Source organism: Grus americana, chromosome 2, assembly GCF_028858705.1.
Source record: "Grus americana isolate bGruAme1 chromosome 2, bGruAme1.mat, whole genome shotgun sequence".
Classification (NCBI taxonomy): domain Eukaryota; kingdom Metazoa; phylum Chordata; class Aves; order Gruiformes; family Gruidae; genus Grus; species Grus americana.
Genome location: NC_072853.1, coordinates 129,443,027 through 129,455,616, shown reverse-complemented (window position 1 = coordinate 129,455,616; position 12,590 = coordinate 129,443,027). Strand labels below are relative to the sequence as shown.

The window sequence follows — 12,590 nt, the reverse complement described above, 5'->3', positions numbered from 1 at the left end:
AACTATGATATAAAGTCTTCCACGGTAACAGAACACAGAGCCCTAATCAAGAAATGGACCATTTGTTTAAAAACAGTCTATTGAGCATGCTCTACCTTGCAAATGGAATATGCCAAGCTCTGTCACAGATGGCAAGCTTTGACAGTTCCCATCCGTAGCGTCGATACTCGACAGTTCAGCACAAGATCAGTGACATTCTGTCTCATTAGAGCCACGCTAATTATCACAGCTAGTTTCAGGGGAAACCATGTGTTGCAATGGTCAATTTGAAGGAGTCTGTGCATCAACAAACTGGTAATAAGGATCAGACACCTTATTATATGACAGCATGCTGCCTATGATCTGATTTACTGAATCAGAGGTACTGAGGCAACACTGAAGCCTGATGGGTTATGGAATCGCGTGTACACAATGCGGATCTGAAATATCCTTTAAAAATAAAAGGGAGCTATATAGAAACAATACAAATAAAAATTTTAAAATGGTGAAGTTATAATGAGGACTTTTTTCATTCGTCATTAAGACATGCAGAGATGTTCAAGATGTCAGCCAGTTTTATCTTTAATCAAATCATATAAGATAAATAATTCAAAATGAAAACTGTAAAATTATGGATTATGCTAAATTATAATTCATTCCATACTCTGATTTTTCAGTTTCAATAACATGTACCAAACATTCCTTATGTTGTGCCGTCTTGCTGCTTTAACAGAATTTTATATTTTGTAAAGAGCTTTCTCTACTTGGCTCTCTTTTTTTCATTTGTACATTTAATGACTTAAACTTGTACTTCTCCTAGCCTCTCCCACACATTCGTGACTCCTTCCGCCAGACAAAAAAAAAAAAAATCATCCAACCAAGAACCCGCCCTTTGCTGTTTCTGGACACCTGGGGGGGCCACATCCTGCCAGGCGCTCAGCGGTCCCAGCTCCTCCCAGGGACACGCTGCAGGCTGGGGCCGTCGCGGCGTTAAGCATTAACTCCTGACCACCCTAGGGCAGGTGTGCGCCGCATCCCTCCAGGGAAGCTCTCCTTCGGGCTCCAACACACAGCGTTTCCTGAAGCTGCTACCAGCTCTTCAAACAGCCTCTACGCGGACTGAACAGCTCGCGCTGCCACCCGCCTGGCTGGGAACCTCCACCCGGAGCCGGTTTGACCCCACGTGTAAAGCACGCTCAGGAAGCGCACTTCTTCATTGGCGTGTCAACAAATCCAACCTTTGCCTTACGCGTTGAAAGTGCTGCCTGGCCCCAAGGAGCTGTGTGAAGAGGTCAATATAATCCTCTTACCAGTTAGGTATTTTTCATTCTTTTTCTTTGGCTTGAACTATTTCAGGTTTTAATGCTTTTTTTCCCTCTATGCAGATTTCCATGGGCAATTGCACGCTGATATGAACCACCTCGGAGGTTTTAAGGCGGTTTCTGTTCAGTGCATCTTTGTTGATTCAAGAAGTTGCTCTCTACGTTTTACTAGCGGGACCCCAAGACTCACTGAAGTCAACCCACTCCACCAAGGTCATACCAATAATGTGGGATATGGCCAGGATCAACGCCGGCCCTTCTCCAGGTCTACTCAGATCGAGCGATAAGCAAGTTAACTGAACTCAATTTTTCTACCCCTTTTTCGAGAATTAATTTTAACAAGATTCCTAAGGAAATTTCCTGAGGTTCTAACCTTTATTTCTGAGAAGTGATGTTGTAAAAGAAATTAAGACATGGGGCACAGGAAGGACCTGGAGCGCTATAAGCATTCATTTTGTTCCCACAATAGAAACCCAAAAATCTCTTTCCCTCCAACTCGGGCGAGACAGAACACACTATGACTCTGCAACACGATATTTTGTGAAAGAAAAACAAATCAGCTCTATCATCTGCCAAGTTTCACAGTTTCACTGAATGACACGTCACTTTATGGGGCAATTCTTGATCACGCGCAGAAGCCCATCTTGCTTTCTCAGTTCACACTCTTCCTCTCCCATCCCTGCTGACACCCGATCCCGTCCCGACTCCTGCTGCTCGTGGAGCCTCTTCAACTGCCAGAGCAATCACCCCCGGGTAGCCGAGGGAGGAAGAAAATAAAATACAAAAATAAAATTAAAAATTAAAAATAAAAATAAGAGGCTGCGGTGTGGTGTACTTCTGCAGCTAATGTTTTCTAACTACTGTATCTCGCTTTCCCGCGAGGGCGAGGGGTTTATTTCCAGGTGGACCCATGAAACGACGGCAGACCTCAGAGCACGTTTTGTTTCCACCTCGCGTCTCCCCGTGCAGTATCCCTCCCCGCTCCACAGAGAATCCATTGTACGCCGAGGGGAGGGGGGGAAAGAAGGGTTTTAAGCCAAGATTTAAACCCAGGAAGTGACTCAGCTGCTGTGAGGGAGACAAAGGCGGGAGACGACTTGACGGAGACACAGGGTGACAGGCGAAGGACCGAGCCCCCCCGGCCTGCCCCCCAGGCTGGACCCCTCCAGGGCAGCCTGAGGTGCAGTGCCCCGAGGAAAGAGCTTTGGAAATAGATTTCAAGGCCCCCCCGCCCCTTAAAGCCACATTGTTCCTAGAGGATTACTCTTGGCGATAAAAAGGTTTCTTTTCCCCCCCGTTTGGAAAATAGTTTAATAGATCGTTCTATATCTGCGGTAATGGCATGTTACATCTTCGTGCCAGATCCACAATGCTGTGCTTGTTCAGTGTGGGAAGCTGTTTAAAAATGACTTTCCTATTAGAGTATATAGCTTAGTCTCTAGATGGAAAAAGCCAGATCAAAGATATAGCATTTATAAAACTGCTGGTTAAAAAGATAAAAGTGAGATAACAGACATCAATTTTTCACTATAAATCTCTGGGTTTACTACAACATTAAAATTTCCAGTAAAAGCAGGGTTTTATATACCTGAACTCTAATGGCCTATTCTGAAAATATTTATGTCAGGAAAAGCATGGTATTTGCATGCCAAAAGCAATTTTAGTGCCAATGTTTAGCATTCCCTTCCCATTTAACTCCTTCCCATCTACTCACGAGTGTTAGATGCTCTGCCTAATGCCTACCCGGTGCGCCTCCCCATGCAGCCTTTCGGGGGACGATGCTCCAGGTGCGTACTAAGGCAAAAGGTCGAATGCTTCTAATAAAACACCACCGCACAAAATACTTGCCTGATGGCTTAGGATGGAGTCTCTTGCAATGGTCTGAACCACTGATTTTACCTATATGTTTTGCATGTGAAACTATTCATTTCCAAGGGGCTAACTGTCTAACCAAAGTGGAAGATGGGGACCGAAGGACAGGAAATTGGGCAACGCGGTGCAACAGCTCAGAAGTAACGGGTCAAAACTCTCAGTAATTAGATGAGGTTTCTGGAAGTATGGGTAGTACTCCATTAGTTTTACACTAAAATTGAAATCAAAGCATGATTCTGTGTGAGCCAAGTGTCTTGCCTTCAACATATAGGCACTTTGATTCGGTGAGAAGGGAGGGCGTTTGGCACCTCCCTGGCCATACACAGCGATCGGCAGGATTGACGCTGCAGAAGAGCATCGATTTTACCTGTTTATGCTACTATAAAGTAAACTTATTTAGGTATAGTAACGCAAGCTAGTGGCCTTACCCTGTAGCACATGGGACTCTCAGAGGTATGGCAGTTGATATTACTTCAGTTTTTGCAAACTGTAACTTCCGAAATTTAAGAAAGCTTTAGCAATGTAAGCTGATTTTCAGCAAGTTTTGCTTTCTCCCCTACCTCATACTAGCACGTGCAGGCTGCAGCCTTTCAGGATAAGCCATTAACATAAATGTAACTCCTGAAAATACAGCAAACATACAGGAGCACTGCAAGTCTCTACTTGCCTTATCTCTCGGGGCTTTTAGGTTTGGGGGGTTTTTTGTTTGTTTGTTTTTATGGAATAAAATTAGATTTCAGCATCTGTCACCATCAAGGAAAAAAACTCATCCCTGGCTCCCACATGAAAACATTGAAACCAATGCAGAGTTACTGAACCATGATGCCTTAATGATCATTACACAGATCAACTTTTTTTTTGTTTGAAATAACGAAATTAAGAATGTGCTTTCATAATTACTTGAATCAGACTGTCAGGTTATAAATTTAATAAAACCCCAATATGATTAAATTGTAAAAGTAACGCATACCACACAAGTTCATATATGTGTGGATTCTTTTCATTTTGACTTATTCAGGGGTGCTGATTAAATTTTAGTAAACCATATTGTTAGTATTACCATTCTATCACTAAAAACCAACAAACTGGGAGCAGATGCAAAGCACTTGGTAAACCTTTCTGTCTTCTGTTTGCATGTATTTTTCTAAAGCTCTCTTTTGAACATAACCTAAAAAAGTTACGTAGACCTATTAGGCAGATAATTTGCAATAAAAATGTAAGATTTTAAATACTGACGTTAGGTGTTTTGCCAATTACAATTCTAAAACTCCCCTAAGATATGATGTACACAAACAATTTGAATGATGATATCTTCCTCAGCTCCTCAGTATAACCGTAGTAACTTTTAAAGTATCTATATTGAATATAACAGAATTTGAATTTATTCTGCAGATAATATATTGATCCTTAAAAACACAGAAATTTTAAAAATACACAGAATGCTTACATTCCTATATGGGAAAAGCATTCAACATTTGAAGGAATCTTCTAGCTAAGTCCTCAAACTCATTCAAACCCACGTGCCAGACAGTCCCTTTGCTTTGGGAAAGCCAACAAGCCGCCAGCAAAGCGCACCGTGAAACTACAAGTAGACAAACCATCACTCACCTAAGCCAGAGCACGGTCTCACCAACATCACCGCAATCTCTTCCTGCTCCCGCCGCCCCTTCCTTGCCCTGCGCTATGACCTCTGCTGCACCGAGCCCCTGCAGCCAGCTGCTTTGTGGAGCATCAGGTCCGTATGCGGTCCTCCGTCAATCGGGTAACTCTTGCCAAAGGCACTAACACAGGGCAAGGGAAGATGCTCGGTTTTTACCTTGGCGCTACCTAAATAAAAACTTCTGTAGTGCATCATTTAATAGCTCTTCTGTACAAAGTGCTCTAGTCAGCAGAACATTATCTGTGGTCTCCTGGCTCAGGCAAGCCCAGACACCTTGCAGATGCTGGCTGCTTAGACACCCGATCTGATGTTGACCCAAAACAGTTCCTTAAAAAAATAAATAAATAAAAAGGTCCCTCAGCAAACAGCTATCTTTGTCCACTGGCAGAGCTGGTTTAGGTCACATACTGTTTTATACCATAACTCCAGACTACACTCAGGAGTTAATCAAGATTTTATATCCAAAATAAGATAAGAGCAGCAATGTTCAATTTTAGTGATTTTAAAAACAAAACTGTTAACCAATACATCATTTTCTAATACGTGTTCTCCAGACTTTTCCCTATAACTGGAAGGGATTATCCCAGGATTTCCAGTTCTGAGCAGGAAAGCAATATCCCCAAATTAAAAAACAAAACCAAACAACAACAGACCTCTCTCAAGAGAGGTTATCTTAAAGAATATGCTTGAACAAGCCTCTTTTTTTGTGCAAGGGAGATTTCTTTACCCAAAGAAATATTTCTCTGTACCGCTGACAAGTTCCAATGCAGAATTTTTTACAATACAGGTATCTCCTTTAACATACGTGGCTTTGCTACATACTTAAAGCTTATTAATTGGCTGACTAGTAGTCAACTGGTTAGAGAAGACCAAGCACATCCAGTTTACCTAAGAGGTTACTTCTGTGAAGCAGCTTTCTACTACAAAAGGCACTTTGGCTAACTACAGACCTGAAAGCTTGCTTAACACACAAATTAACATTGCACTGCTTAAACTGGGGAGAAAAATAACCTCTGAGAATACAGGCATAATCTCCATAATAAAAGGGAAAAGAACTACATGTTTGGTGTTGTTTGTTTTCTGTGCTTGGTAGCAAAGTTTGTACAAGAATCTAAATTTTATACCAATGCTCTAAAAAAACTGCACAGCATCCTCTGGAAGCTTTTGTGCTTGATTTTTGATTACCTGTCCCTTTTAAAGTCAGCATTGGAAGAGCCGTCCCACCCCGAAATTTTAAGACTAAGCACTTAAATAGATATACTATCACACAAATCAGATCAGATCAAAATTACGTTGACCGACAGATTGGCTTCATACCTTAGTTTTGCGGAGAACTGCAATGGAAAGGGGAAGGTGTAGGAAACGGACAGTTCTCTAACCCCGAGTCTTGACATGTAAATAAAGACATCTGAAGAGCACACAGGTTGGAAGCTGCTGTAACATTCTATCATAATTAGAAACATTTCAAGAGCCCTGTAATTTCCAATCAAAATTACAGTAATTTCCGATATACAAGCCATGATTCATGACAGAATTTTTACATTCCATGGGAGATTATAGTGGCCTGATGTATGACACACTGAGTACAGCACTAACATAAACAATTCAGTTTAATGTTTAAACAGCACTTGGTGTTTAGAATCCCACAATAAAAGAAACATATTATTGTAGAAATTATCACTTTGACAGTGATTGAAGGGTAGGCAGGCATGTGGCCTATAAAGCTATAATTTTTACAGTCCACAGCTTGAGTTTAATCATTTTGATATAACATTTCCAAAATATTCCTTTAAATGCTCCTTACAGCATATAACTTAAGAGACAACATCCTTTCTGTACAATGAAATGGAGTATACTCCAAACCGTGAACAACACAGAAGTCAAAAGTTAAAGACTATTAAAAAGAAAACCAGCACTGACATGCTGACGGCCCAGGAAACGTTGGTCTAACTGATCATTACCAGCTTTCCCTGGAAGATGCTGTATTTTTCTATGAAGTAATTTTAGAAAAGTAAAGGAAAAGTGACTAAGTGGACTTAACATTTAATCTAACGTGAAAATTCAACATTGCAAGCACTAGTGCCTTTACCATTTCTTTCAAGCGTTGGTATAAGCGTGGTTCTAGTCTTTCCCGTTTTTCTGTACGTTTCTCCTTTACTTGCTTCTTGACTACATTCTCACTTAAATCAATGCTTTTGCATACTCTGGTGACCTTTCTCAGAAGACATGTCACTTATGATAATCACAGCCAACAAGTGCTTGCTGATTTCCCTCCCTCGCCACTAAACTTGACAGAAATTCTTCAGTTGAAGAAAACAAAATAGGAAACCACGCAACAAAGGCTTAAAACTGAATATGCAATATATACATACGCACACACGCAGGTAACCAAGCAGCCATCGTATTCCACAAAGATCATACATGTTTTCTCAGATGTAACTTGTATAACTGCAGTTTCTTGGGGTTTCTTTTTGGTTTTGACGTGGGCAGTGCTACCCCACCTCCCATGCACAGCCTCACCAGTGGGTCTGACTAAATATTTTCATAAAATCCAGCGCTCCTTGTTACAGCGCATGTAATTGCAAAACACCAAAGCATCAAGATGAATTCGGCACCAATACATAGAGCTCGCCCACAGCTTTTGCCACATCCACGCCAGCTAAAGAACTGATGAACCTGATGCTTTCTGAGCTGCGCCAGACCCGCGGGTGCGCAGCGAAGGCATCTCGCTGGTGGGGACGAGGGAGGGATGCGCCTCGGGCAGCCGCTTCTCAACCCTGCCTGGTCAAGGGTAACCAGAGGCTACCTTTGGACTTGGCACGGAGCTCCGAGCCGTGGTACTGGGCTGGTGCGCTAACCTGGCCGCTCGTCGTAACTCACACAAAACCAGATCAAAACCAAAGCGGGGGTGTGTGGGGGGGATAATCACACAGGACAGGGAGGCCGTTGCGCCCTGGGAACTTTACCTGGCTTTTGGTTGCCGCAACCTTTGCAAACAGTGCTTGAGACACCTTGGCTCTCTTCATTTCCTGCTGAATCTCATCGTAAATGGAAGCATTAATGTTCATGGAATTATTTTCTGTTTTTCCATTCCTCTCTGTAGCAATAGTAGCTGTTTTGACCTAGAAAATATATTTTATGAGACATTTTTCATTATGAAAAAGTTATTTTCCTCCCTTTCCCTCCCCAAGTAGTTCCCCTTTCCATTTTATTCCTTTTATTCAATCTTGCTCTGATATTCTTTCAGCTTTTCAGAGATTTAACATTGTAAGTTATCTGTGGTTCAGGCAACTGGGAAACAAGAAAATTCAGCATATTGTAACAGGTGAGTACATCTGAAATATGAGTTATCATTAACTGACCACTGTGAATTTCAATGTCATAAAACAAATTAGGAGGAAACGTGTCAAACATTCTTGTAGAGACTTGTGAATCCTTACATGATTTCTTTGCCCCACGCAAATTAAGTGAAAATTGTAAGTGCAGTATAAAAGAATCTAATGAAATAGAAACCTGACAGATATATGTTGATTCATGCCTTATGTCCAGTACACTGAAATACATGATAATGTAGAAAAGTTATGGCTTTAGATTTAACTTTAAAAAATATTCTCTCATTTGTTTAATTCTTCAGCTGTTTTTTAGAAAGCAATAATTTAGAATAATGCATATTTTAACCACTCATTCATGAAACCAAGATAGGGCTTTCTTAAAAATATTCTAGTTGTATTTCACTTACATCCTTCAAATATTTATTCTTCTTGCAGTCCAAGTTAAAAAAAAAAACATGAAAACAAGACAGAATAATTACACTACCACCTCTATGCTGCATCTGCAGCATTAAGGAAAACAACAAAAAATACATCAGTAGTGACACGATGTGCAGAAGACTATTCTTTCCTTCATCCTCTGGAAACGATGATAGTGATGTTTCAACACCAAGAATCATCCCACCAAGGTTACAGTGCAGTTTCTGCAATATCATTGAAAGGTACTAAAAATCAGCAGGTACCCAGCTTATGCTACAATATTCTCAATAGTTAAGGATAACGTCTGTCTTTAGCAGCTACTCTTGCAATGCTTGCCCAAGATTAGTGGACCTAATGGACTGCTAATCCTAAAGTGGACCAGAGGAAAGGAAAGACTGGATTTCTGCCCAGAACCCACCACGTGATGATGCAATATCAAACCTTTAGATTTCGATTCAAACCTACTGGTTCATACTGAGATTGCTGAGAGCTGAATTAATTTAGCCATTCAGAAGTTACGCGTCTAGTCAAAGTTAGTCATTCAGGATACCTCTAAATCTAATGGACAGAGCTTGGCACTTCCAGAGGGTGATTCAGCCTACTCTTAAGTATGTGTTTAAAACCATGGTTTCACTATCAGTTTAATCCAGTGCAAGTCAGCATCCTCCTGTGCTCTAAAGTCCCTTGAGGTTCAAAGGGAAATCATGACAACATGATAATTCACCTTCTAATCTCACTCTCTATGAGCTTTCATATGTCACAGGTCTCACGATATGACAGCCAAAGGGTTTGGGTGAGAGACGTACTTAGGCAAATCATCAGCCCATTTTTTCCTAGAAGTGTCACACTCAATTTGTGTTAACTATCCTCCATAGTGCTTTTAAAATAAAATAATTCAGCCCAGAAACTGGGAGTGCACGCCACTTTTGCTGAGCCTGATTTGTCTATCAGGCTTTTCAGGAGCTGTGCTAAGACATGCCCATTAGCTGCAAGGGGCAAAACCCCAGCAAGAACAAGGCGTCCACACACACTTCCACCTGCCTTCTTCTGGCAGGCGTTAGCACTTTCTGATGTCTGAAAACAGGAGTCCTAAATGAAAAGGGAAATGGATAAAAATCCCAGAACGTGGCATTACAGTTCATCACGTGATTTGCTTTCCTCTGAAAAAAACTGGTACTTTGCAGCTGTGACCTGGAGAGTGAGGCCTTGCCTTTTCTGCAGCATGACATTTTACAGGCGACGCTGCAGCGGAGGATGGCCAAGCCTGGGCCAGCGGCTGCTCAGAATCATCTGAGGCACCTGGCAGTGGGCAGCGTGAGGAGCAGCACCACCAACGTCCCTTCTTCCCACCGCTGAGTGGGAAAACACATGCCTCACACTGAGCAAATCAGCATGGGGCTGCAAGAGCAGGTGCATCTCCTGAACACCATACAGTGAAATCATTTGAAAATTACAAAACCAGTGGCAATTTTATAACCTTTAAATGAAAAGGATTCACTAAAAGATAACTGACAACCAATGGGGATGTTAAATATACAACTGGAGACAGCCTTCTCTGCTTGCATGTAAAAATCAGGCCAAGCTAAATTAGAAAATGAAAAAGTGATGGCTTTGTCAACACATCTTCTTGGACCTCGGGTCTAAATTTCGGCAGAGTTATTTCAGTCTTTTCCAAAGAAATATTTCTAACTTGTAACTAATTGTTGAGGGTCCTGAGGGGCAGACAAGAAGACAAAGGTATTCAGCTAGGATACACAATTCCCCAGTATCTTTTGGGAAGGAAACACTTTGCTCTTGTGATCCTGATTGAAATGTCTCTCTGCTGTAAGCACGCTGCCTTTTTGATTGCTACTCAGCTTCAAAAGACAGCTTCATGTTGTAGCAGCACTTCATAGACCACTTAACTGAGCTGTGAACACCCAGATCATCAAAAACCAAGACACACACCATGTTGGAGACATAATTTAATTGTGCATCTTGGTCCATACTCTTCAATGCCCAATTTAATACGGATATGCACTTAACCTGGGGGAATTACTGAAAATCCTCATTCTGGTTGGCAAATCACATCTATCTTTAAACAGGTACAACAAACTCAACAGCATCTAATATGTCACTGAAGTTAAAAAAAAAAAACAAAACCAAACCAAAAACAAAAGCAGAAAAAAGAAAAAAAAAAGACTCTTATTGCCCTATTGCCTTCTGTTGATATTGAATTAGGAAGTGAACAACAGAAAACACTAATTTCTTCATCAAAATGCCATATTAGCCCAAAGAGCTTCAGAGGAATGAAAGTCTTAAAGTCATAAAATGATGGGTTTGGCGATTATCAAGAGATGTTGTTCACAGCCATACCCTCTCTCCCTCTCCAATTTACATCATTGGCCAAGTATAAAAATTCTTCCCCCGCCTCTTAACAATTTCTCTTCAAAGATCAGGTATAGACTGTGGCTGGACTAGATGGACCATTGGTCTGCTCCGGTCTGATGAATTCCATGCAATAATGCTAATTAACCTCTTGGAGAATATCCATACATAAAACTGTTTCATAATTTATACATAGCAAGCATCTAGGCTGTTGTGTTGAATTTAGAATTGACTTCAAGACAGAGGCTGTTTGAAGCTGGGTTGAAAAAACACCCTCCTCCACAAAAAACCCCAACAGAAAACAAAAAAGCCCCCAACAGTGCAACTTCAGGACTTGGGAGAGGAGGTGGAGAAAGTATTCATTTTGGAGAGAAAAACAAAACAAAACATAATCTCTCATCTCATCCATACTTAAGCACAACCTCTCACCCCACCCACGCTTATAGCCACATTTTCTTTTTAGGAAAGAAACCATAGATCAGCTAAATTTTTTTTTTGACAGTAACCAAATTTTGCAAACACTAACTGAACAGGGAAGCATTATTTTACAAACATAACAAACTGAGAATCAGAAACTTGTTTGGCCATCTTTCTATCACTAATCAATTTAGTCATTTAGAAATACTTGGAAAAAAAAAAAAAAAAACACATCACATCCATCCCCTCCTGGCCTGCTCAGATATATCTCCTCATCAAATAAGACTGATTACAGTAGAAAGAAGTTCTGGATTCATTCAATTTTCCTAAACAAAGGACAGGTTGTTATAGAAGGAATAACCAATCTGAAGAGGTTTTCACAAACATGGAAGCTCATTTCTTCCCCATCAAAACTGAAACAAAAAAATCTTTTATAACACATTCTCATAAGTACAGTTTTAGCTTGGGAACAAAAATCTTCTTTAATCCTGGTTTAGCTTTTAATATTACATCGTACATTAAAATTCATAAAGTAGTTCATTCCAGGCAAAACAAACTACTTTTCAGTTCTGCTCTGCAAATAGCACAGGAGGTACAATAAATGCTGTTGCTTTCAGAACAGCTTTTATCAGGACAAGGTTTACTACTCCATTATTACAGTGGCGCCTGGAAGTGCAGTTATAGTTAAGTGTCAGGGTTTCCATTAACTCTCCTCCATGGTGGTTTTCGCGGGGGGGTGGTGAGAGAGTTGCATTTATTATTTTGTTCATTTTTACTTTCATTGAAATGCAACTTGGCAAAAAGATTATCAACCTAAATCTCAAATTTTGCAGACTTAAAAATAAAACTTTTGCTGTTAGTGATGTATGGCGTGCGCGCGTGTTTGAACTCCAGGGCTCCACTGTCAAGTTTCACAGGAGCTGGTGTTATCCAGAGTTGTTTGCAATGGAAGTTCACCAGTCCTCAGACACCAGCAAAGCAGTGTCCTCCTCAAGACCATTCTTTCCAGGGTGACATCCTATCTCTGGGACCCAAGCTGAAATTGCTTTATCGTGAAGGAACTGTAATTTATCTGTAGGCAGAGGAAGGCCAGGATTATATTTATAAAAATGAAGGGTTTTGCCAATTGAGTACCCAGAACCACGACTCATGTGAGATTTGTGGATACTTCTTAAAACATTGCCTTGTTAAAATTATATTCTGCTCTTGACGTTACACATACTC

At 40.8% G+C, this 12,590-nt stretch overlaps 1 protein-coding gene across 8 annotated transcripts in view; it reads right to left on the bottom strand.

Annotated features, from left to right (window-relative positions):
- The window catches only part of SATB1 (SATB homeobox 1), a 93,672-nt gene that overhangs the window by 19,416 nt on the left and 61,666 nt on the right, over nt 1-12,590 (bottom strand). For all 8 annotated transcript variants that reach the window (XM_054817554.1, XM_054817556.1, XM_054817558.1 and 5 more), the window contains exon 9: nt 7,800-7,955. In XM_054817554.1, the coding sequence (XP_054673529.1) occupies nt 7,800-7,955 (156 nt within the window). The remainder of the gene's footprint in view (nt 1-7,799; nt 7,956-12,590) is intronic.